This window comes from Lemur catta, chromosome 1 (assembly GCF_020740605.2).
Source record: "Lemur catta isolate mLemCat1 chromosome 1, mLemCat1.pri, whole genome shotgun sequence".
In the NCBI taxonomy this organism is placed as follows: Eukaryota; Metazoa; Chordata; class Mammalia; order Primates; family Lemuridae; genus Lemur; species Lemur catta.
The window spans coordinates 120333773-120355007 of NC_059128.1; the positions used below are offsets into that span (position 1 = coordinate 120333773).

General features: G+C 55.0%; 1 protein-coding gene across 3 annotated transcripts; it reads left to right on the forward strand.

Annotated features, from left to right (window-relative positions):
* Positions 1 to 2601: 2601 nt before the first annotated feature.
* MAP1S (microtubule associated protein 1S) lies at positions 2602 to 19384 on the forward strand. Of its 3 annotated transcripts, none has more exons than XM_045553276.1 (9): positions 2602 to 2713; positions 3894 to 3995; positions 5385 to 5467; positions 6466 to 6606; positions 7277 to 9614; positions 14327 to 14562; positions 15434 to 15756; positions 16584 to 16793; positions 17130 to 19384. In XM_045553276.1, the coding sequence occupies exons 1-7, from the start codon at positions 2611 to 2613 to the stop codon at positions 15587 to 15589; spliced, it is 3159 nt and encodes a 1052-aa protein (XP_045409232.1). In that variant the 5' UTR covers positions 2602 to 2610; the 3' UTR covers positions 15590 to 15756; positions 16584 to 16793; positions 17130 to 19384. The 3 variants fall into 3 exon arrangements, with proteins under 3 accessions (XP_045409232.1, XP_045409237.1, XP_045409246.1); XM_045553281.1 differs by having other exon boundaries at positions 17923 to 19384; XM_045553290.1 differs by lacking the exon at positions 16584 to 16793 and having other exon boundaries at positions 17923 to 19384.
* Positions 19385 to 21235: the final 1851 nt, after the last annotated feature.

The window sequence follows — 21235 nt, forward strand, 5'->3', positions numbered from 1 at the left end:
TATTGGCAATGTGGAATACTACACAGCCATGAAAAGGAATAAGCGCCTATTCCTCAGCACATGAGCCAGATCCAGATCTATGTAGGTGAAGTTCAAAACCAGCAAACTCTCCTGCAGTGATGGAGGCCAGGGCAGTGGTCACCTTGGGGGAGGGGAAAATTAACCAGAGGGTCATAGGAACCACCAGGGCCTGATGATGTACCTGAGGGCTTGGTGATGTACCCTGATCTTGACCTGAGGGCTGTCAGTGTCACTAAGCTCCACTCTTGACATTCACGAATTTGACCATGTCTATGTCAAACCTCAGCAAAAATGTTAAAGAGAAAAGAATTGCCAGGGGAACAAGATGAAAGCCTCTGACAGTCCTGAGGGCCCTGGGTTCCACTGTGTCCACAGATGCCATCACCTGACCCCTCCGTGGACTGCTGACTTGGAAACAAGCATGAAGCTGGGCGTGGACAAAGAGCAGTCCCATGCCTGAGATTTCAGAGATGGTTCCCAGATGCTTCTCAATCTCTGGTGAAATGCTCCCCACACTCCCCACACCAGGGTCCTCAACCTAGAGGACAGTTTGGGACAGGAAGAGCTCAGGGCTCCAGAACACTCAGGACATTAGCTCCCAAAGCCCAAGGGGGGAACTTCCCCCCAAATCAGAGCCCCATGGTGGAGGCATATCTTGGCACCTCGGGCCCTTTAAGACCAACTAGAATTAATACCAACAATTATAACTCACAGCCTTAGACAGGAGAGGGTGGACTTCAGTGAGAAGTGCCTGGACTCAAATCCTGGGCCAATGAGTAAGTACATGCGAAGGAATAAGTGAATGAATGAATGGTAGGTAGACAGGCCTTTCATGCCCATTCCGCAAGTCTGAGTCACGCCCTTCTCAGATGCCCAGCCTTGTCCTGCACGAGCTGGGGACAGATAGAGCCTGACACAGAGGCTCTCACTCCCATGATCACTCAGAGCAACAACACAGGAAATCACAGGCAGTCGGGGCTCAGGGAAGCGAGCCAAGGGAGAGGGACCAGGACAGAGGAAGGATGTCAGGGCCAAAAAGAGAGAGAGGAAGTGGAGTAGACGGCACGTGGCCAGCGGCTGTTACACACTGGCCAGAGAGGAAGTTGGGCTGAACAACCCAGATAATGAACAGCAGTGGGAGGCTGATCCTGCTTCCCAGGCCTTTCCTATTGCTGTCCTGATTTGCTTTGCATACTTCTAGAGACAGCTCACTCCTGAGAAAGACAGCTCAGTCCTCCCCTGGTATGGGTGACTGTTCAAAAGTTCAATGCAAGATGATTTGTCAAGTAGAGGCTGCTATAGGTACAAGGGCTGAAGGAGATTGTTTGGGGGAGAAAGGGGTACCCATGTGAGAGCCACACAGGCAGACCCACTTGGGATCGAATCTGCTCTACCATTTACTTACAGGCCTGGCGACTTCATCCCTCTAAATCCCAGTTTCCTCTCCTTTCCTCTGTGTAAGGCTGGTGGTGGGCACCACTCCCCTCCCTAATGGAAAAAGAAGAAGCCCACAAGACCTGCCGAGAACAATGCCTGCAAGGCCCAGCTAAGTTAAAGGATGACCACACCTGGATGGTTACCCTGATAACAGTCTTGGTTCCTGAAATCCATACACACCACCAGCCCCTCCTATTTCTCAATACCCACCCTAAAACGGCAACGGAAAATTCCTTGCTTTCCCCACCATAAATCTTCCTGCCAAAGAAACCCCTACCCCCAGCCCTAAAAACATATATAAGCCCACTCAAAACTTCTGGCTGATATGACTTCTCAGGTCTCTCTCTCTCTTCCAGGACCCGAAAAATCTCACCCTGGGGGCCTCCCTCTCTTGGGACCTGTTACCCTCATCCAGGTGTCCTCCAATAAAGCCTCTTTACTTATCCCTTTCAACTCTGCTCGTCTTTCTTTATCCCTTTCAACTCTGCTCATCTTTCTTTCTCTGGCGCCGGCCAATCCAAAAAACCTTGCACTCTGAAATAACCCTAATAACAGTGCCTACCTCACAGCTTTGTGTATGTATTCAATGAGCTAATGGAGTAAAATGCCTGGGATACAATAGGTGCAGGATAAGTGTGTTATCCTGCTCCAGAATGAGTGCTTACTCTGTACGTGCTGTTACTTCTGTCTCAAGTGCTCTGGCCCGAAGACCACCCGCATCTGGCAAACTCCTACACATCCTTCAAAGCCCTACCTTCAGGATACATTTCTTTTCTCTGTTCAAGCCCTGACCTGGAGAGCTGGGACCAGCCATCTGCCCCTGGGTTTGACTGGGCTCACTGCCACGTGATGTGAGTTCCCCCAGAGCCTGGATTCTCACTGACACGTGATAGGCACGCGGTCAAAGCTTGCTGAATGCATGAATGAATGAATGGATGGTCATTTTGGGGGGGTGGCCCGAAGTGGAGACCCGGCCACCCACCAACCGCTTTGGCGCCCCCACCCGCTGCTATCCACGACCTCAAAAGGCTTGGAGGGGGCCCGACTAATGGGCGAAGAGGGGCTTCCGGGCGGGGTCTCCAGCACTTCCGGTACGGCTCCTTTAAGGGGCGGGCCCCGGCGCCTGGCCTTCTCAGGCAGGGCGGCGCAAAGATGGCGGCGGTGGCGGCGGCGTCAAGCTCGCTGCTGCTTGTGGTGGGCGGCGAGTGCGGGTGCCCCGGGCTCCTCGCCTACGTCCTGGAGGAGCTCGAACGAGGTCGGGCCGGCCCGGCAGTGCGGGAGCCCGGGAGGCCGCGCGTCTCGGCTTGGGGTCGGGGCGTGGGGCGAAGGGGCCCGGGATCCGGGGCGTTCGCGGGCCGGGGCTCGGCCTCCCTCACCGTTAGACTCACGACGCCGGCAAAGGCGGGATGGCGGCTGTGGAGGAAGCGGCATCGGGCCTGGACTGGGCTGTCCCATCCCAGCTCTGGGTGCAGACGCCGGAGGGGACACGGGCCTGGGCTTTGGATCCGCTTCCCGCCTCACAGGCCCGCCCGCGGGGGAGGGGAGCGTCGCCTTGGATCCCCAGGTCTTAGCAGCCTGGACGTCCTTGGGAGAGGAGCAGATATGGGGGAGGTCAGGCCTGGAGCCCCAGGGCCCACTTTTTGTTGCTGCACGAGGACCTGCTAATTGGGGTGTAGGCGGGTGCAGCCTGCCCGGGGGATTTGGCACCGAGGGAGGTGAGTCATGGGTGCACCTGTAAGGCTCACCTGTAGCCACTTGGCACGGTGGGACTGGCAGGCGTGGTACACCCCTGGGTCTGGAAGATGGTTATTCCGCATCCCTTGGAACATTGTATGTAATATGGGACAGCAGCACACATCTCTGTTCTTGTGCTTGGGGAATGTTCCCTGAGCACCCGCTGTGCACGGGGCCTTCCTGCCCTCACAGGCCTCATGGTCTGGTGGGGGGATGGGCCCAAAGTGAAGGAGGAGATGGAACAGGTTTTATACTTACATGGTGTTAGGATGCAAATAGCGAGAAGACAGCTGGTCTTAGCACCTGAAGGGCGGGGACACAGAGGGAAGGGCCTCTGGGCAGAGGGAACAGGTGGGGAGGCAAGGGGCCAGGCCTCCAGGCAGTGGGAACAGCTGATGTAAAGGCAGAGAGTGGAAACGTGCCCTGCAGGACATAGGAGCAGTGAGGGGGGGAGATGGAAGAGGTGGGGACTCTGTTGCTGATGTCCTGAGTTTGGTCTGTAGAATGCTTACATGTGCTGTGGGTTCCTTGAACCAGCTGCGGCAAGACCTGTGGGTGTTGGGTTGTTGGGTGGTGAATCTCCAGGCTGCAGCCAGTGAGAACAGGTGGGAGGGAGCTGGGGTGGGCCCCGCCCACCTAGTGCTAGTTATTGAAACATTTTGGTACCTGGGGGGCCCAGCTGAACTCCCCCCTCCCACCAGGTGTCCGGTCCTGGGATGTTGATCCTGGTGTCTGCAGCCTTGATGAACAGCTCAAGGTCTTTGTGTCACGCCACTCGGCCACCTTCTCCAGCATCGTGAAAGGTGAGGCTGGTGTCCCTGTGTGCCCTGGCTGCTTCCCTTCTGTGTGTTCATTGGGCAAGTGCTCACAAAGTGCCAGCTGTGTATCAGGCATTGGGGGGGTATTATTACTACAGTAATAATACAGCCAGGACCTTCTGAGTGCCGAACAGGAGCAAGCACTGACCCAGTGATAACTCCTTTGGTCCTCAACAGCCCACGGGCAGGAACTAGTGTTTTTGTCCCTGATTCACAGGTGAGGAGACCTTGGTGTCGAAGGGGCAGGAAGTCCTCCGAGGAGGTGGCTTTTTGGATGAGAAACTGCTGGGGTGGGAGTATCAGGTGGAGGGAAGGGCCACAGCAGTGAGACAGAACATCTGGAAGGTGGGGTGGGGGGGGTCACTGAGCCGCCCCGTAGGATGGCATGTGGGCCCCTTGTAGGTGGGGACCTAATCTGGTTCATGGCTCTGACCCCTGCACATGGTGGGTACACAGTAGGCGCTTAGTAGATGGAGAACTGAGAAGGAATGAAATCAAGAAGGGCCCCACTCTTCGAGAAGCTCCCTGGGGATCCTGGGGTGACCCAGAGCGAATAGGGGCACTTGGTGAGCAGGGCTCGAGTGTTGCCTGCACCTCTCCCTGCTCTGGCCTGCTGGTTGAGTCACCTCCTAGCTGCTACTGGAGGGGAGGGGAAGGAAGTGTCAGTCCTCATTGTCCCGGCAGGTCCTGGTGGCTTCCTGACCTCTCTTGGGGCAGAGAGGGGGGCTGAAAATACTGTCTGCTGTATGTGACCTCTGCAGCCACTTCCCCTCTCTGCCTTGGTTTCCCCACCTGAATGGGGCAATATCTGTGTGATAAGAAGCATGACAAACACGACAAAGGTTGGCCAGCGCTAGGGGGTCATCGCCTCTCCAGCCACAGGGGATGGGGCTTTATGTTTAAAACACATCTGGGTTCTGGGAGACAGAGCTGGGTCAGGGTTCCAAAAGCAACCGGCCCCGCGCCCTGCCCTGCCCTGTCCAGCCTCTGGGCCTTTGCCCAGGTTGTCTCTTCTTCCAGGTGTGTCCTCATTGACACCCCTCCCATCCCACCCCCAGCCCCGGGCTTCTTGTCTATAAGATGTGGGCGACGATGGCATCCTCCATTGGGCTGCCAGCTGCCAGTGAAACCCGGCTCACGGTGGGGGCCTCTTGTTACTGCCATTTCCAGTGTGAGGCCTGCTGGGTCAGGTTTGGGTGTCCTGTCCTTGCCTCTTCCCGACCTGCAGCTCTATCGTGTGTCTGTTAACGCCCATATGACCCGTGGCTGGATTCCCAGAGGGGTTTGTGTTACTTGTGGGTCATGCAGGGAGGCAGGATTTGGCTCCAGGGCAGTCTGACCCCACGTGGGTGGCCTGGTCTGATTCCCTCACAGGCCAGCGGAGCCTGCATCACCGCGGAGACACCGTGGAGACCCTGGTCCTCCTGAACCCATCAGACAAGTCCCTATGTGACGAGGTAGGGAACAAGTGACGTCCTAGAGGGAGAGGACGTGGGGACTAGTATCATCCCTGTCCTCATCTCATGTCCCCATCTTCATACCACCTAAAGTCCTCTCCTTGAGACACCCTGCACCAAACCCAGGGGCGGAAAAGGCTGGCGTTGAGGGGGGAAGCACTCACAGCACGGGGCCTGGGATGGCACGGTTCTAGAGGTGGGAGGCAGGGCCCAACTGATGTTTGTGTCCTGTGAGTTCCCATCAGCTAGGCCACAGTACTCGTGTGAGGTGACTTATTAATATTAATTGGCTTGTGGACATGTATGGCCTTTTCTCAATTATATATCAAAAAGATGCACGAGGCTGGGCATGGTGGCTCTCGCCTGTAATGCCAGCACTTTGGGAGGTGAGGCTGGAGGACGGCTTGAGCCCAGGAGTTTGAGTCCAGCCCGGGGCAACATAGCAAGATCCCATCTCTGCAAGAAACAAAAAATTAGCCAGATGTGAGGGTGTGCACCTATAGTCCTAGCTACTCGGGAGGCTGAGCCAGGAGTTGGAGGCTGCAGTGAGCTCTGATGATGCCGCTGCACTCCAGCCTGGGCAGCAGAGCCAGAGACCCTTGTCTCCAAAAAAAAAAGCATTGGGACATCCAACTAGGGACCCTCTTACAGGTTGATTCCTTTGATCAAAAATGTTCCCTTGTGCTCTCTCAAGGACCTCTCTGTCTGTAAGAGACAGAGCTGGACACAGATACCCGCAGCTGGGCTCGAGGGAGAGGCAGGCTTGAAAGAGCCTGGGAGGGGTGAGGAGGGGGTATCAGAGCTGGGCATGAGCCCATGGAGATGCCACGGGGGTTGGCATAGGCAGCCTTTCCTAGCTAGTTGAGCACTGGGCTGGTTGTGGGGTAGGGACAGAAGGTGGGTGGTTATGTGTAGTTTGGGGCTCGGGGTGCCCCAAAGGGGACTGCTAGATACATCGCTGCACAGAATGGGCCCTTTAATGCTTGCCCCGCCCCCAGCTTCGGAACCTTCTGTTGGACCCCGCCCCTCATAAGCTGCTGGTGCTGGCTGGGCCCTGCCTGGAAGAGACAGGGGAGCTGCTGCTGCAGACAGGGGGCTTCTCACCCCACCACTTCCTCCAGGTCCTGGGGGACAGAGAGGTGAGTTGCCCCCCTGCCATCCTCCCCTCCTCCTGCTCTGGATCCCGGCTTGTCCCCGTCAGGCTATGCAGCCCCAGTGCCCTGCTGTCCTCCCTGACCCCGTCTCCTCCTCTGCAGGATGGCAGTGGTGACACACGTGCCTCCTGGCTGTCAGGGATCAGTCCCATTGTCCGCGACAGGGCATAGTGTGAGTGGGGCCTGTGGGTCAGCCCATGTCCCAAAGGCCTGATGTGGTGCCCCAGATTCCAGGTCCCAGCTGGGATGGATCCAAGTGGGTCCTTTCTGGAGCCCTCAGTCTGGGTGGGGAAAATGGGCCCAAATCCCTGGCAGGTCACATTTTCATGTCATGGTGATGAGAAAAGGTTCAGTAGGCAGAGGGGGCCGTGGAAGGTCTCCTTGGAGGGAGCTATGCCCCAAAAGGCAAGAACAGCCAGTGCAAAGGTCCTGGGGCAGGGAGGTATTTGAGGGGGACGGAAAGAGAGGCAGGAGATAGGCCAGACCATGGGGCCTCGTGGCCGGGGGAGGCTGGGTTTTGCCAGAGTGTGGTGAGGGGCAGGCAGGGGCCCTTCTAGGTCCAGGAGGCAGAAGAGGTGCCCTCACTTGGTTTTCCCAAGGGGCTGGGTGTTGGCGTGGCTCTGGGTGGCCCCTGACCACTCCCTCCCACCCGCAGATCCAGAACATCCTAGCCTCCAGGCCCCCTCCGGCATGCCTGCCCGCACTCACCATCACCTGCCCAACCTTTGGAGACTGGGCCCAGCTGGCGCCTGACCTGCCCAGCCTGCAGGGTGCACTCCGGCTGCAGCTGCGGCTGAACCCACCAGCACAGCTGCCGGCCTCTGAGGGCCTGCGTGAGTTCCTGGAGTACGTGGCGGAATCTCTGGAGCTGCCGTCCCCCTTTGAGCTGCTGGAGCCGCCGTCCTCTGGGGGCTTCCTCAGGCTGGCCCAGCCGTGCTGCTACATCTTCCCTGGGGGCCTCGGGGATGCCGCCTTCTTCGCTGTCAATGGCTTCACGATGCTTGTCAACGGTGGCTCTAACCCCAAGTCCAGCTTCTGGAAGCTGGTGCGGCACCTGGACCGGGTGGATGCGGTTTTGGTGACCCACGCCGGCGCCGACAGCCTGCCCGGCCTCAACAGCTTACTGCGACGCAAGCTGGCAGAGCGCCAAGAGGTGGCAGCCGGCGGGGGCTCCTGGAACGACCGGCTGCGCAGGCTCATCTCCCCCAACCTGGGGGTCGTGTTCCTCAACGCCCGGGAGGCCGCCGTGCGCCTGGTGCGTGGCGAGGACGAGGCAGAGCTGGCGCTGAGCCTCCTGACCCAGCTGGGCATCGCACCCCTGTCTCTGAGCCGTGGCCCTCCGCCAGCCCAGCCCACCGTGCTCTTCCAGAAGATGGGTGTGGGCCGGCTGGACATGTACGTGCTGTACCCGCCGTCCGCCGGCGCCGAGCGCTCGCCGGCCTCCGTGTGTGCCCTGCTGGTGTGGCACCCCGTGGGGCCCACTGAGAAGGTGGTGCGCGTCCTGTTCCCGGGGTGCACGCCGCCGGCCCGCCTCCTGGACAGCCTGGTCCGCCTACAGCACTTGGGGTTCTTACGCGAGCCCATGGTGACACCCCAGGACCTAGAGGGCCCACGGCGAGCAGAGAGCAAAGAGAGTGTGGGCTCTCGAGACAGCTTAAAGAGAGAGGGCCGGGCCCCCGTCCCCGCCAGGCCCAGCCAGGACCACCCCGGGGGCGCCCGCAAGGAGTCGGCACAGACTGAGGCCCTGGGCAGAACTGAGAAAGAAGCCAGGCTGTCCCGGGAGGTGAAGAAGAACCCCAAGCCCAGTGCCCCCCGGACCCAGCCTTCGGAGGCGCGCCGGGCAGCCTCTGCTGCCCCCAGCCTCAAGACGGCAGGCACCCAGGCAGCCCCCAAGCCCCGCAGGGCGGCCAGGTCGGGCGTCCTACCTGTGGAGAATGGGCCCCGCAGTCCCCCTGGCATGGGCCATGGAGAGGCCAGTCCCCCAACAGTCACAGCGACCTGCAGCTCCCGGGCCCCGCAGCTGGTGGCCATGCCCAGCCTGGAGCTGGGGCTGAACCTGGGCGGGGAGGAGAAAGCGATGGAGCTGCTGTTGGCTGCCAGCGGCCCCCGGCCGCACACACCCTCCCCTGAGACTCTCAAGAGCCCTGCAGAGGGGAGTGGACGGCTGTCCCTTAGTCCACTGCGGGCGGGAGAGGCCGTGCCTGACGCCTCGCCCACAGCGACCACACCTACACTGACTACACCTTCACTGCCGGCAGAGGTGGGCTCCCCGCACTCCACAGAGGTGGACGAGTCCCTGTCTGTGTCTTTTGAGCAAGTGCTGCCGCCACCTGCCTCCACGAGCGAGGCCGGGCTGAGCCTCCCTCTGCGCAGTCCCCGGGCACAGCGCTCAGCCTCCCCACACGATGTGGACCTGTGCCTGGTGTCACCTTGTGAGTTTGAGCACCGAAAGTCCGTGCCTATGGCGCTGGCAGCTGCATCTCCCGGCAGCTCCAATGACAGCAGTGCCCGGTCACAGGAGCGGGCAGGTGGGCCAGGGGCTGAGGAGACTCCACCTACATCTGTCAGCGAGTCCCTGCCCACCCTGTCTGACTCGGACCCCCTGCCCGCTACCCCTGGTGCTGGGGACTCGGATGACAACACAGAGGGCTTCGGAGTTCCAGGCCACGACCCTCTGCCTGACCCCCTAAAAGTCCCCCCACCACTACCTGACCGACCCGGCATCTGCATGGTAGACCCTGAGATGATGCCCCCCAAGTCCACCCGGCAGACGGAGAACCCTGGTTGCACACGGAAGCCCCTGGCCCGGCCCAGCTCAGGCACTGTGGCCCCCAAAGCTGCTCCAGTGGCTGCTGCCAAAACCAAGGGACTTGCCGGTGGGGACCGGGCCAGCCGACCGCTGAGTGCTCGGAGTGAGCCCAGTGACAAGGGAGGCCGAGCACCCCTGTCCAGAAAGCCCTCGGTCCCCAAGACTGCCACTCGAGGCTTGTCAGGTGAGTACCGGGAGCTGGGGCCCCGTGCTGGGTGACCAGCCATCGGAGTGCCCGTTCCTACGTGCTGTGTGACCTCAGCCATGCACGCCACCCTCTTGGGCGTTCAGTTTCTCCTTCAAAACGAGATTCCAGCCTCCCTGTTGAAGCAGTTGCCATCCTGAAGCTTCTGTGTGGCACCATCAGTAGAAACGACATGAGCATGTCTGGCCCTGTGAGTTTTTGGGAAGCTACAATAAGTAAAAAGAAACAGGTGACACTTTTATAGTATATTTTGTTTAACACATTGGCCAGGAGGCTGCTGCACGTGGCCATGCTCACAGCCAGGGCATATTGCAGCAGCGCAGAAGTAGCAAAGGGAAAAGGCACCAGGGTGAAGTCCAGAGGAAACCAGGCAGAAAGAAGCTTCTAGAATCCTCCTGGTGGGGCCACACAACACATGCTTAATTCCCCCAGCAATAAGTGTGACAACACATCCTGGACTTTCTGGAAAGGGGAAGGCAGGCGGGGAGCATAACCCACTGTGTTGCACAGTTGAGGCCTGTGAGTGCCTCTCCCCAGCCGGGGCGGGCCGGGGCCCTCCTGAGATCAAGTTCCCAGGGCCTGCAAGGGCCAACTTTTTAGCAGGTGCTGCTGAGGAGAGAGGATCTCTGGCCTGCTGTGCTTTTTCAATTATTAAAAATTATACAAATTGCCATCTTAACCATTTTTAAGTGTACATTTCAGTAGAATTGTACTTTCATACTGTTGTACAACTGTCACCACCATCCATCTCCAGAACTCTCCTTGCAGAGCGGAAACTCTGTCTCCATTAAAACACTAACTCCCCGTTCCCCCTCCCCAGCCCCTGGCACCCGCTGTTCTAGTTTGTCTCTGTGAGTCTGATTACATTATATAACTCACATAAGTGGGATCACACAGCATCTGTCTTTCTGTCACTGGCTTATTTTGCATAGCATGACGTCCTCAAGGTTCATCCATGTTGTAGCATGTTCAGGGACTTGATTCTTTTTTATGGTTGAATAATATTCCATTGTGTGGATGGACCACATTTTGCTTATCCATTCATCCACCGGTGGGCACTTAGGTTGCTTCCACATTTTAGCTATTTTGAATAATGCTATGAACACAGGTGTACAAATATCTCTTCAAAACTCCACATTAATTCTTTTGGGTATATGCCCTGAAGTGGAGTTGCTAGATCATATGCTAATTCAATGTTTAATTTTGGGGGGGAGCCTCCAGACTGTTTCCCACACCGGCTTCACCATTTTACATTCTTACCAGCAATGCACAAGGCTTCCAATTTTTCTACATCCTTGCCAACATCTGTTTTCCTTTTGTTATCGATAGTAGTCATCCTAATGGGTGTGAAGTGATATCTCATTGTGGTCTCAATTTGCATTTTCCTAATGATCAGTGATGTCCAGCATCTTTTTGTGTGCTTATTGGCAATTTGTCTATCTTTCTTTGTAGAAATGTCTATTCAAATCCTTTGCCCATTTTTTAATTGGCTTGTTTATTTTTTTGTTGAGTTTTAGAAGTTTTAAAAATATATTCTGGGCCGGGCACGGTGGCTCATGCCTGTAATCCTAGCACTCTGGGAGGCCGAGGCGGGTGGATTGTTTGAGCTCAGGAGTTTGAGACCAGCCTGAGCAAGTGCGAGACCCCGTCTCTATTAAAAAAAAAAATAGAAAGAAATTATCTGGCCAACTAAAATATATCTAGAAAAAATTAGCCGGGCATAGTGGCACATGCCTGTAGTCCCAGCTACTCGGGTGGCTGAGACAGTAGGATCGCTTAAGCCCAGGAGTTTGAGGTTACTGTGAGCTAGGCTGACGCCACGGCACTCACTCTAGCCAGGGCAACAAAGCGACACTCTGTCTCAAAAAAAAAAAAAAAAAAAAAAAAAAAAAATATATATATATATATATATATATATATATATATATGTATTCTGGATATCAACCCCATATCAAATATATGATTTGCAAATATTTTCACCCATTTTGCGGGTTGTTATTTTTTTTGAGACAGGGTCTCTTTCTTTTGCCCAGGCTGGAGTGCAGTGGCATCATCATAGCTCACAGCAACCTCAAACTCCTGGGCTCAAGCGATCCTCCTGCCTCAGCCTCCTGAGTAGCTGGGACTATGGGCGCACGCCACCACACCTGGCTAGTTTTTTAAAAAAATTTTTTTGTAGAAATAGTTTTGCTGTGTTGCTCAGGCTGGTCTTGAACTTCTGTGCTCAAGCAATCCTCCTGCCTTAGCCTCCCAAAGTACCATTATTATATGTGTGAGCCACTGTGCCTGGCCTGATTGTGTCCTTTGATGCACAAAAGTTTTACATTTTCATGAAGTCCATTTCATCTATTTTTTCTTTTGTTGCCTGTGCTTTTGGTGTCATACCCAAGAAATCATTGCCAAATCCAGTGTTGGGAAGATTTTTGCCCTGTGTTTTCTTCCAAGGGTTTTATAGTTTGAGCTTTTATGTTTAGATCTCTGGTTCATTTGGAGATAGTTTTTGTATATGGTGTGAGGTAGGGATCCAACTTCATCCTTTTGCATGTGGAGATCCAGTTTTCCCAGCAGCATTTGTTGAAAAGACTGTCCTTTCCCTGTTGAATGGCCTTGGCACTCTTGTTAAAGATCATTTGACTGCAAGCATTTACTTCTGGGCTTTCCATTCCATTGGTCCATGTGTCTGTATGCCAGTACATGTTATCTTCATTACCACAGCTGTGTAGTAAGTTTTGAAATCAGGATGTGCGAGGCCTCCAACTTTATTCTTTCATTTCACAATCGTTTTGGCTCTTTGGGATCCTTTAAGATTCCAAGTGAATTTCAGGATTTTTTTTTTTCCTATTTCTGCCAAAAAAAAAAAAAAGTCACTGGCATTTTGATTCGGATTGCATTGAATTTGTAGATCACTCTGAGGATTGTTGACATCTTATTAAATAATAATAAGTCTTCTAATTCACAAACTAATTCTAATTCATGAATTTCTTTCAGCAGTGTTTTGTAGTTTTCATTATACAAGTCTTTCACTTTTTTCATTAACTCCTAATTATTTAGACTTTTGTAAATGGAATTATTTTCTTAATTTCTTTTTCAGATTGCTCTATCAGTGTCTAGAAATTCAATTGCTTTTTGCATATTGATTTTTTTATCTTGCTACTTTGCTGAATTCATTTATTATTTCTAACAGTACTTGTGATATTTTTAGGGTTTTCTAAATATGAGATCATATCATCTACAGAGAATTTTACTTTTTCCTTTCCAACTTGGACAGCTTTTGGGTTTTTTGTGCAGTTGCTCTGAGTGGAATTCCCAGTACTATGTGGAATCGAAGTGATGAAAGTGGGTGTCCATTTTGTTTCTTCCTGACCTTGGAACGCTTTCCGCCTGTCACCATTGAGTATGACGAGATCTGTGGGTTTTTTATATGTGGTTTTTATTATGTTGAGGTAGTTTTCTTCTATGCTTAGTTTGAGTGTTTTTGCCATGAAAGAGTGTTGGATTTTGTCAACTGCTCTTTCCGCATCAATCGAGATGATCATGTGTTTTTTTCCCCTTTATTCTGTTAATGTGGTATGTTCCCCTGATTTTCCCTGTGTTGAGCTACCCTTGCATTCCATGAATAAACCCTATTTGGTCATGGTGCGAACTCATCTTAATGTGCTGCTGAGTTGGGTGTGTGATAGCATATTGAAGGTTTTGACGTTATCGTTCAGAGAGGACACTGACCTGCCGTTTGCTCACAGCGGCTCTGTGCAGCTTTGGTACCGGGCGATGCCACCACACAGTGAGTTAGGGAGTGTTTGGAAAAGTTTGAGGAAGCTCAATTCTAGTTCTTGAAACATTTGCTAGAATTCCCCAGTGAAGTCATTAGGTCCAGGGTGTTCCTTTGTCCAGAGGTTTCCAGTCACATATTCATTCTCCCTAATAATTATAGGGATGTTCAGATTTTCTGTTTCTTCATGATTTGGTCTTGGTAGCCTTTGCGTTTCCAGGAATTTGTGCATTTCACCACGGTCACTGGGCGTGTCAGTGTGCAGTCCTTTGCGGTGCTCCCCCTCCGAGCCGGGCAGCGGCTGTGAGGGTCAGGCCAAGACAAGCCGCGCTCTGCCGTCAGTTGGTTATTAGCTCACTCGCCAGGGCTGGTGCCCTCAGCCCCTTCGGCCCTGAGGCTGGGGCTCAGACGAGGTCCAGAGAGCAGCTGCCTCGCCTCATTCAGCTGCCGCGTCCTGGGTCCCTCTCTTAAGACTGTTCTTTCACACCTGCGCTGGTCCCCCTGCTCCCTAGCACCCAGTGCCCAAGAGGGGTTGGTGATCACGCTCCCCTCCAGTCCTCGAGCAGACAGACGCTGCCGAAGCAGCAGAGCGTCGCTGGCACTGGCTGCTTTCAGGGCTCAAGCTCGAAGCCCCCCTTGCCCGAGGCTCCCCTGATTCCCCCTTCGCTCCCTGACTGCCCCTCCCCCTGCCCCCGGGGGATGGCTCATCCCACCTCAGGCCCTTGGCACAGAGGGTCAGCTGGTGGTGTTTGCAGAGCGTGTAAAGATTCACTGCAGTAATGAGCCCACCAGGGAGGGCTTGGCAGCCTCAAAACAGTGAGATCAGGCCTCCTGCCAAAGAGGATGCAGGCTGAACCGGGAGCCTCAGCCCAGGCTCTGGGTCCCAGGGCCTCATCACTGACTCTGTCCCTCCTGGCTGCAGGGTCAGCTGGCAGCCGGCCAGGTGCGTCAGCTGCCCCGCCCGGCTCCCCCATCTACCTGGACCTGGCCTACCTGCCCGGTGGGAGCAGCGCCCGCCTGGTGGACAAGGAGTTCTTCCGGAGGGTGCGCGCACTCTGCTACGTCATCAGCGGCCAGGACCGGCACAAGGAGGAGAGCATGCGGGCCATCCTGGATGCGCTGCTGGCCAGCAAGCAGCAGTGGGACCGCGACCTCCAGGTACGTGCCACCCTGTGGCCTAAGACAGTAAACCCCGTCTGCCCAGGCAGGCTGAGTTGTGCTTGACCCACATAGTCCTGGCAGGTCGGCAGGGCTCAGAGAGAGGAAGCTGCGTCCCCTGTGCCACACAGGGATGAGGGCGAACACAGGAGTCCCAGCCAGCTCCGCCCTTAGGTGACCCTTCGGGCCGCGTTTCTGTCAGGTCACTTTCCTCGCTGGCTGCGCAGGAAGCCTGGGGGAGGACCCAGGGCCAGAGCAATTTTATCCCCTCCCCGACACCCTGTCACTTAACCACCTCTGTTGTGCGGATCAGCCGGGATGCGGTAGGTGGGCTGCGCAGTGTTCACACAGCTGAGAGCCCACCCCTGAGGGCTGGGGTCACCCTAAAGGCCGCAGGAAGCCGTGAGATTGAAACTGAGCCTGGGAGGGTGAGGCAAGTTTGGGTAGGGGAGGGACTGTCACACTGCGCGTCTGGGTGTGCAGCCCCGTGCTGGCGCAGCTGCTGGTCCTGCCTGGGAGGAGCAGCCAGACAGAGGGCACAGCCCAGGCAGAGGCGCAGGGCAGGAGCGAGGCTGGCGTGCTCCAGGGGCAGAAGTGAGGCGTGAGAGAGGGAAGAGGGGGTTGGCCTGGGGAGGGATTTGCAGAGGAGCGGCCTGGTCTCCTGTGTCGTGAGGGTCCCTGGAGTGCTGTGGGGAGGAGAAGCGACTTCAGGGCTGGCTGACCACCAACCGCGGACATCAGGGCAGAGCGAACAAGTTCAGAAAAGAGGTTGGAGGGGCCTCGAGTGCTGGGAAAGGAAGGAGAGTTGGGCTGGGCCAGGAGGGCAGAGGGCACTCCCCACTCACTGGTGGTCCCTCTGTCCTTCCTGCAGGTGACCCTGATTCCCACCTTTGACTCAGTGGCCATGCACAGGTGGTACGAGGAGACACGCGCCCGGCACCAGGCGCTGGGCATCACAGTGCTGGGCAGCAACAGCATGGTGTCCATGCAGGACGAAGCCTTCCCGGCCTGCAAGGTGGAGTTCTAGCCGTGCCCCCAGCACCGCCTCTGCCCCGACATTCCCTGCACCAAGAGTAAACCAAGCCCTCTGCCTGGCTGTGGCCTCCATTCCATCGGCCAACAGGAGACTCACCATGCGGGCCTCAGTCCTGGGGGAGCAGCTTCTGTCCCGTGGACTCCCCAGTGACCCCATAGGTGAGGCTCGCTTTGGCCGCCTCGTGGCAGATGGGGAAACCCAGGCCCCTCAGGCCCTGGCAGGGGAAGGAGACACCTCTCAGAGTTAAGGACCGTGGCCTCCACCCCAGTGCAGCAACCATGAGGACCCAAGTCACTGAAGGGAAGTAGCTGCCTGGTCCCATCACACAAGCCAGTTGGTGCCCAGGGTAGGATTTGAATGCCGGTTGCTGTGCTCCAAAACCGTAAAGCAAAATTACCCTTCTGTCTCCAGAGATGATTGATGTTTGTTCCAGGAAAGTCACACTGTACAGGGAGTTTTTTCTTTTCTTTTCTTTTCTTTTTTTCTTGAAACAGAGTCTCACTCTGTTGCCCAGGCTGGAGTGCAGTGGCATCGTTATAGCTCACAGCAACCTCAAACTCTTGGGCTCAAGCGATTCTCCTGCCTCAGCCTCCTGAGTAGCTGGGACTACAGTCATGTGCTGTCATGCCTGGCTAATTTTTTATTTTTTGTAGAGACAGGGGTCTCACTATGTTGTCCAGGCTTGTGTCAAACTCCTGGTCCCAAGTAATCCTCCCACCTCAGCCTCCTGGAGTGCTGGGGTTATAGGCGTGAGCCACTGTGCCCGGCCTGGAAGGTTTTATAGAGGAATCTGAAACCCAAAGATTACAAATCATCACTTCCTGAGGAACACACTCCTTGACCTTTCTCTGCATGTACAGAAGCTTCGGATTTAGCGTTAAATGTGATGTCCATGCTGGGTTGAATGGCAACCCCAGAACACATGTCCAAGTCTTAGCCCTGACACCTGTGAATGTGGTCTTATTTTAAAAAGGGGTCTTTGCAGGTATGATTAAGTGAAAGAGCTGAAGATGAGATAATCCTGGATTATCCAGGGTGGCCCAGAATCCAATGACATGTGTTCCTGTGAAAGAAAAGGAGACCATTGAAGACAGAGGCAGAGATTGGAGTGATTTGGCCACATGCCAGGGAATTCCTGGAGCTATCAGAAACTGGAAAGAGACAAGGAAGGACCTTCCCCTGGAGCCTCCTGAAGGTACCAACCCCGCCGACACCTTGAGTTTGGACTTTTGGTCTCCAGAACTGTGAGAAAATAATGTCCTGTGGTTTTAAAGCACTGGTTTGTGGTCATTTGTTACAGCAGCCACGGGTAACTAACACACCATCTGTTGTGTGTCCTGAGCTGGTCAGCAAACTGCTCTCCTCCCTGGAAACGGTGGTTTAAATCACTTTTACAGCTCTGTAAGACTTTGTGGTACAGACTTCTTCCTCCGGCTGTATCATTGGTGTCTCAGTCAGCGTGGGCTGCTGTAACAAAATCCCACATGCTGGGTGGCCTAAACGACTTGACATTTATTTATGTCGGTTCTAGAGGCTGGGAAGTCCAATATCAAGCTGCTGGCTGACTTGGGTTCAGGTGAGGACTCTCCTTCTGGCTTGCAGATGGCCACCTTCTTCCTGTGTCTTCCCGTGACTGGAAGCGGGGCAGAGAGACAGGGAAAGACGGTGTGCAAGCTCTGCGGAGTCCCATCACCACCCCACCCTCACAGCCTCGTCTAACTCTAAGCACCGCCCGAGGTCCCTGTCTGCAAATACAATCCCATTGCAGGTCAGGGCTTCACACAGGAATTTGGGGGGCACATAGCATTCAATCCATAACAGTTGGGGTTCAGAGTCCGAGGGCAACTGGCCAGCGTGGAAACCTCCACAAATGATTAGTTACAGACACTCTGAGTGGGAACCGGTCTCTGATCAACTTCGTGGGATCTTCGTGGGATGTTGGGTCTTAATGGCCACAAGACAGGCCATCGGGAAAGGTAGATGGGACAGGAGCTGTGCCCGTGCCCACCACCTCCTGTTGGATGCCTGAGCAGCTCAACTCGTCACTGAGTTCAGCTGGCTGCCACCCCGCTCCACACCTTCCCAGCAAAAACTTACAGGGACAAGAGCCCCCGGAGACAGGGCTCTGCCTAGACCAGTTGACACAGCAGCACAAAGCCAGTCCTGCTCAGTCTCCTGTTGCCTGGGACATAGGTTATGACCCTTTCCCAGTTGTTACCAGGTAAGGATGGACTTCTGGGGACACCATTTCTATGTGAGGCCAACTCATCCCGATTTTTCATTTGGCTAAACTGTTAAGTGACATCTGCCTCTTTTTCATTAAGGTACAGTGTCTCACTCTGTTGCCCCAGGCAGAGTGCCCCAGGAGGCTTCACCGTAGCTCCCAGCAACCTCAAACTCCTGGCCTCAAGTGATCCTCCTGCCTTGGCCGCCCTTGGGATTACAGGCATGAGCCAGTGCACCCAGCCTGTTGGCCCCTTTCCTGCAAGCCAGGAGAGGGCCCTCACCAGAACCCAGCTGTGCTGGCGCCCTGGTCTCAAGTTCCAGCCTCCAAATGCATGTGAAAATAAATTCTCTTGTTTAAGCCACCCAGTCTCTCGGACTTTGTTGTGGCAGCAGAGCTGGCCAATAGTTATGTTTTTGGTGTATATATAAGGACTGTCAAATCAGAGCTTTTAATTCACCAAGAAGAGAAAACAGTCCCAAACTTGTATGTACCTAATAACAGCCTCAAAATATATAAAGTTAAGAACCACTGCAGGGGATCACAAATTTATCTTTGTTTTAGATCTGTCACTAGATTTTTCTAACACTGATGTAGCCTTATATTCCTAGAAAGAACCCCACTTTGTCTGATTTTATTTCCATCTTAATAAGCCGTATGGTCTGGGCTTTTGCCCTCCGTGTTTGGTGACTATTATCCTACCCCTTAGGTTTCTGATGTTGCTGTGTACCTCACTGCTCTCACTCAGCAGCCCAGTGTGACAGCTTCCCCCACCTAGAATGTCACAGGTCCCGATGGGGCAAGGAGATGTGGGAGTCAGGCACCACCCCGTAGAGGCTTCCTGGAAAAGTGACACACTTTCTGCTCTCATTTCATTGGCCAAATCAGGTCACATGACCCTAACTTCAGGAGCCGAAAGGTATATTCCTCCCTTATACCTAGAAGGAGAACCAGAAGTAGTGGTGAAAATCACTAATGACCACTAACAGCTGTCCCCGAGAGAGATCATTTTGTCCTGGGCAAGAGTTGGCAAACTTTCTGTAAATAACCAAAGAGCGGCATTTTTGGTATCACGTGCCATGCCATTGTGCCATGCCATTCTGAGACCACAGAACTATGCTGGTGCAGCTGAATCGGTCCAGTATGCTGTAACTTACATGTGTCACTAATGAACTGTAACAAAATGATGAGTGTCTCAGTGCAAAGGACCTCCAGGTTGCAAGTCACATAACCGGAGCACGCCCGGGTGAACCAAGCACGACAGTCATGGCCCCGGAGAAAGTCAGCACAGAGGAAACTAAGTACCCTGGGCCAAGAAAGAGGAGCAGGGACTGGATTAGGAAGCAAGGGGCGCCCTGTTTTGTTGTGGTCCAGACTTCAGAGCCAAGGACCCATGATCACTGCTTGCATGACCCAGTCAGACCACACCTGGCCCTGTCTCCCCTCTCCCCGCTAGTTACCCTCTGCCTGTGAAACCTACCCCCAAACTCCACTGGGGGAGATGTGAGTGTCACCTTCTGTCTCCTTGCCACTCAAAATAAATCTTTTTTCATTTCTCAAAAGTTGGTGTCATGGTAAAGGCTTCTGTGTGTGTCGGCGGGGATCCCATTACTCCATGACAGTGGCTGCATTCCAATAAAACTTTATAAAAAGAGGCAGTGGGCTCAGTTTGGGGTGGGCTGTCATTTGCCAACCCCTGGTCCAGGATAGTGGCCTCTGACTCTTGCCCATCTATAGGCTAGGAGAGTTTGGGAGTTGCGGGGCATGTCTCTGTCTCTCTCTCTTTGTCTCTTCCTTTCTCTCCCTCTCTCCCTCACCCCCTAAATCCCTCCTGGCAGCTGTGTGGCCCAGACTGCCCCCTTCTGCTGGAGCATGCACTAAAAATATCCTGGCTGCTGTCAAAGCACCTGGGGACCCTGGAGCAGGTGGCAGGAGGCGGATGTGTGACCTTGGCTGGGGCTCATCTGCAGCGGCCCCTCCCTGATACGAACCCTGAGCCACAGCCACCCAGATTTCTTCCATTTCTCGGTGTTGCTTCAACACCCGCAGATCCCGCCCCCAGGTCTTCATGGTGGCGTCCTCTCCCTGGAATGCCCTGGATGCTGCCCTCCAGGGAGGGCTGGACACACACAAGGAAGCAACAACCCGTGGTGCCGGTCGTGGTGAGGTGGCAGTGGCACCACCGCAAGGAATCAGAGGTGGCCCCAAGCACTGCCACCTGGGGGTGCAAGGAGTGAGTCTCCTTTGGGGAAGAGGACGGGCTCCTGGAGGAGGGTGGGGCAGAGGCAAAGGCCTGGTCTGCTGCCAGAATAGGCGGGTGCTCTGCAGCTGCCTGGACGCCCCGCTGAGCAGCTGGGACTAGCCACCAAGGGTGGGGAGGCGGGCTTTGGACATGGACTTGGGGGAAGTGTGTGGTGGGGAGGGGGCTGGGTCCTGGTGAGGCCTGACCAGGGCACATTTCTGGGAAGATGTGGGAGGCGGTGACAGGGAACCTCACTGCTATGGCCCCTCCTCCAGGAAGCCCTCCTTGCTCCCTGCTGGTCCACTTCCTCAGCCCTTTCCCTGGCCCTTTCTGACCCACTCCCTTTAAAATGTCATCCTGCCCAGGAGCACATCACCCTCTTGTATTCTCTTCTAGTTTGTAGCCCTGCCAGGCTCTCTTGTTTGTGTGATATCCCTTCCCCCTCACTGTGAGCTGGTGCGAGCCGCACCCATTCTGTTTTGGTGGTTGCTGGGTCCCCAATGCCAAGGACAAGGTCTAGCATCCACCTGTGCACTGCAGGTAATCAGGAAATGGTGGCTGTGTCCCAGCTTGACAGCATTGCTGGGTGACCTTGGGAATGTTACTTAACCTCTCTGGGCTTCTGCCTTCTCCAATCTCAGAAATAAGAAAGTTGGCCTGAATCTTGCAGGGTGGGGCGGGTGGGGTCCTTGTGCTGTATTGGTGGCAACTGAACCCCCGAGTTTCCTTCCGTGGCTTGTTCAGCCCCTGCCCTCTTCTGCCCCACAGCATCTTTTGGGATCCAAGGCTAGGGCAGGTGAGATCTTTGGCACCAGCACACCTGGGTCAAGTCCTGACTCAGATTCATCTTCGCTGTGTGACCTCAGAGAGTAGCTTCCTGTCTCTGAGCCACAGTTTCTACAGCTTTAAAACAGGAATCATTCCCCCTTCCCACCTTGCCCCTGGCACGGGCTTGAGAGGGGACTATATAGGGGCGTGTGACTGCAGTTGAGACCTCACCTGGCAGTGTGGGTGGTGCCAGGGGCTCCAGGGAGCTTCCAGGCTGGGAGAGGGCAGACGCCAACCCGATGTCCCAGTTCTCAAGGGCAATCACTGGGCTGGAAGGAAGGCCAGACAGGTTCTCAGGAGCCTGGGAAGGCAGATGGAGTGCTTCCCAGAGGAGGGGACCACA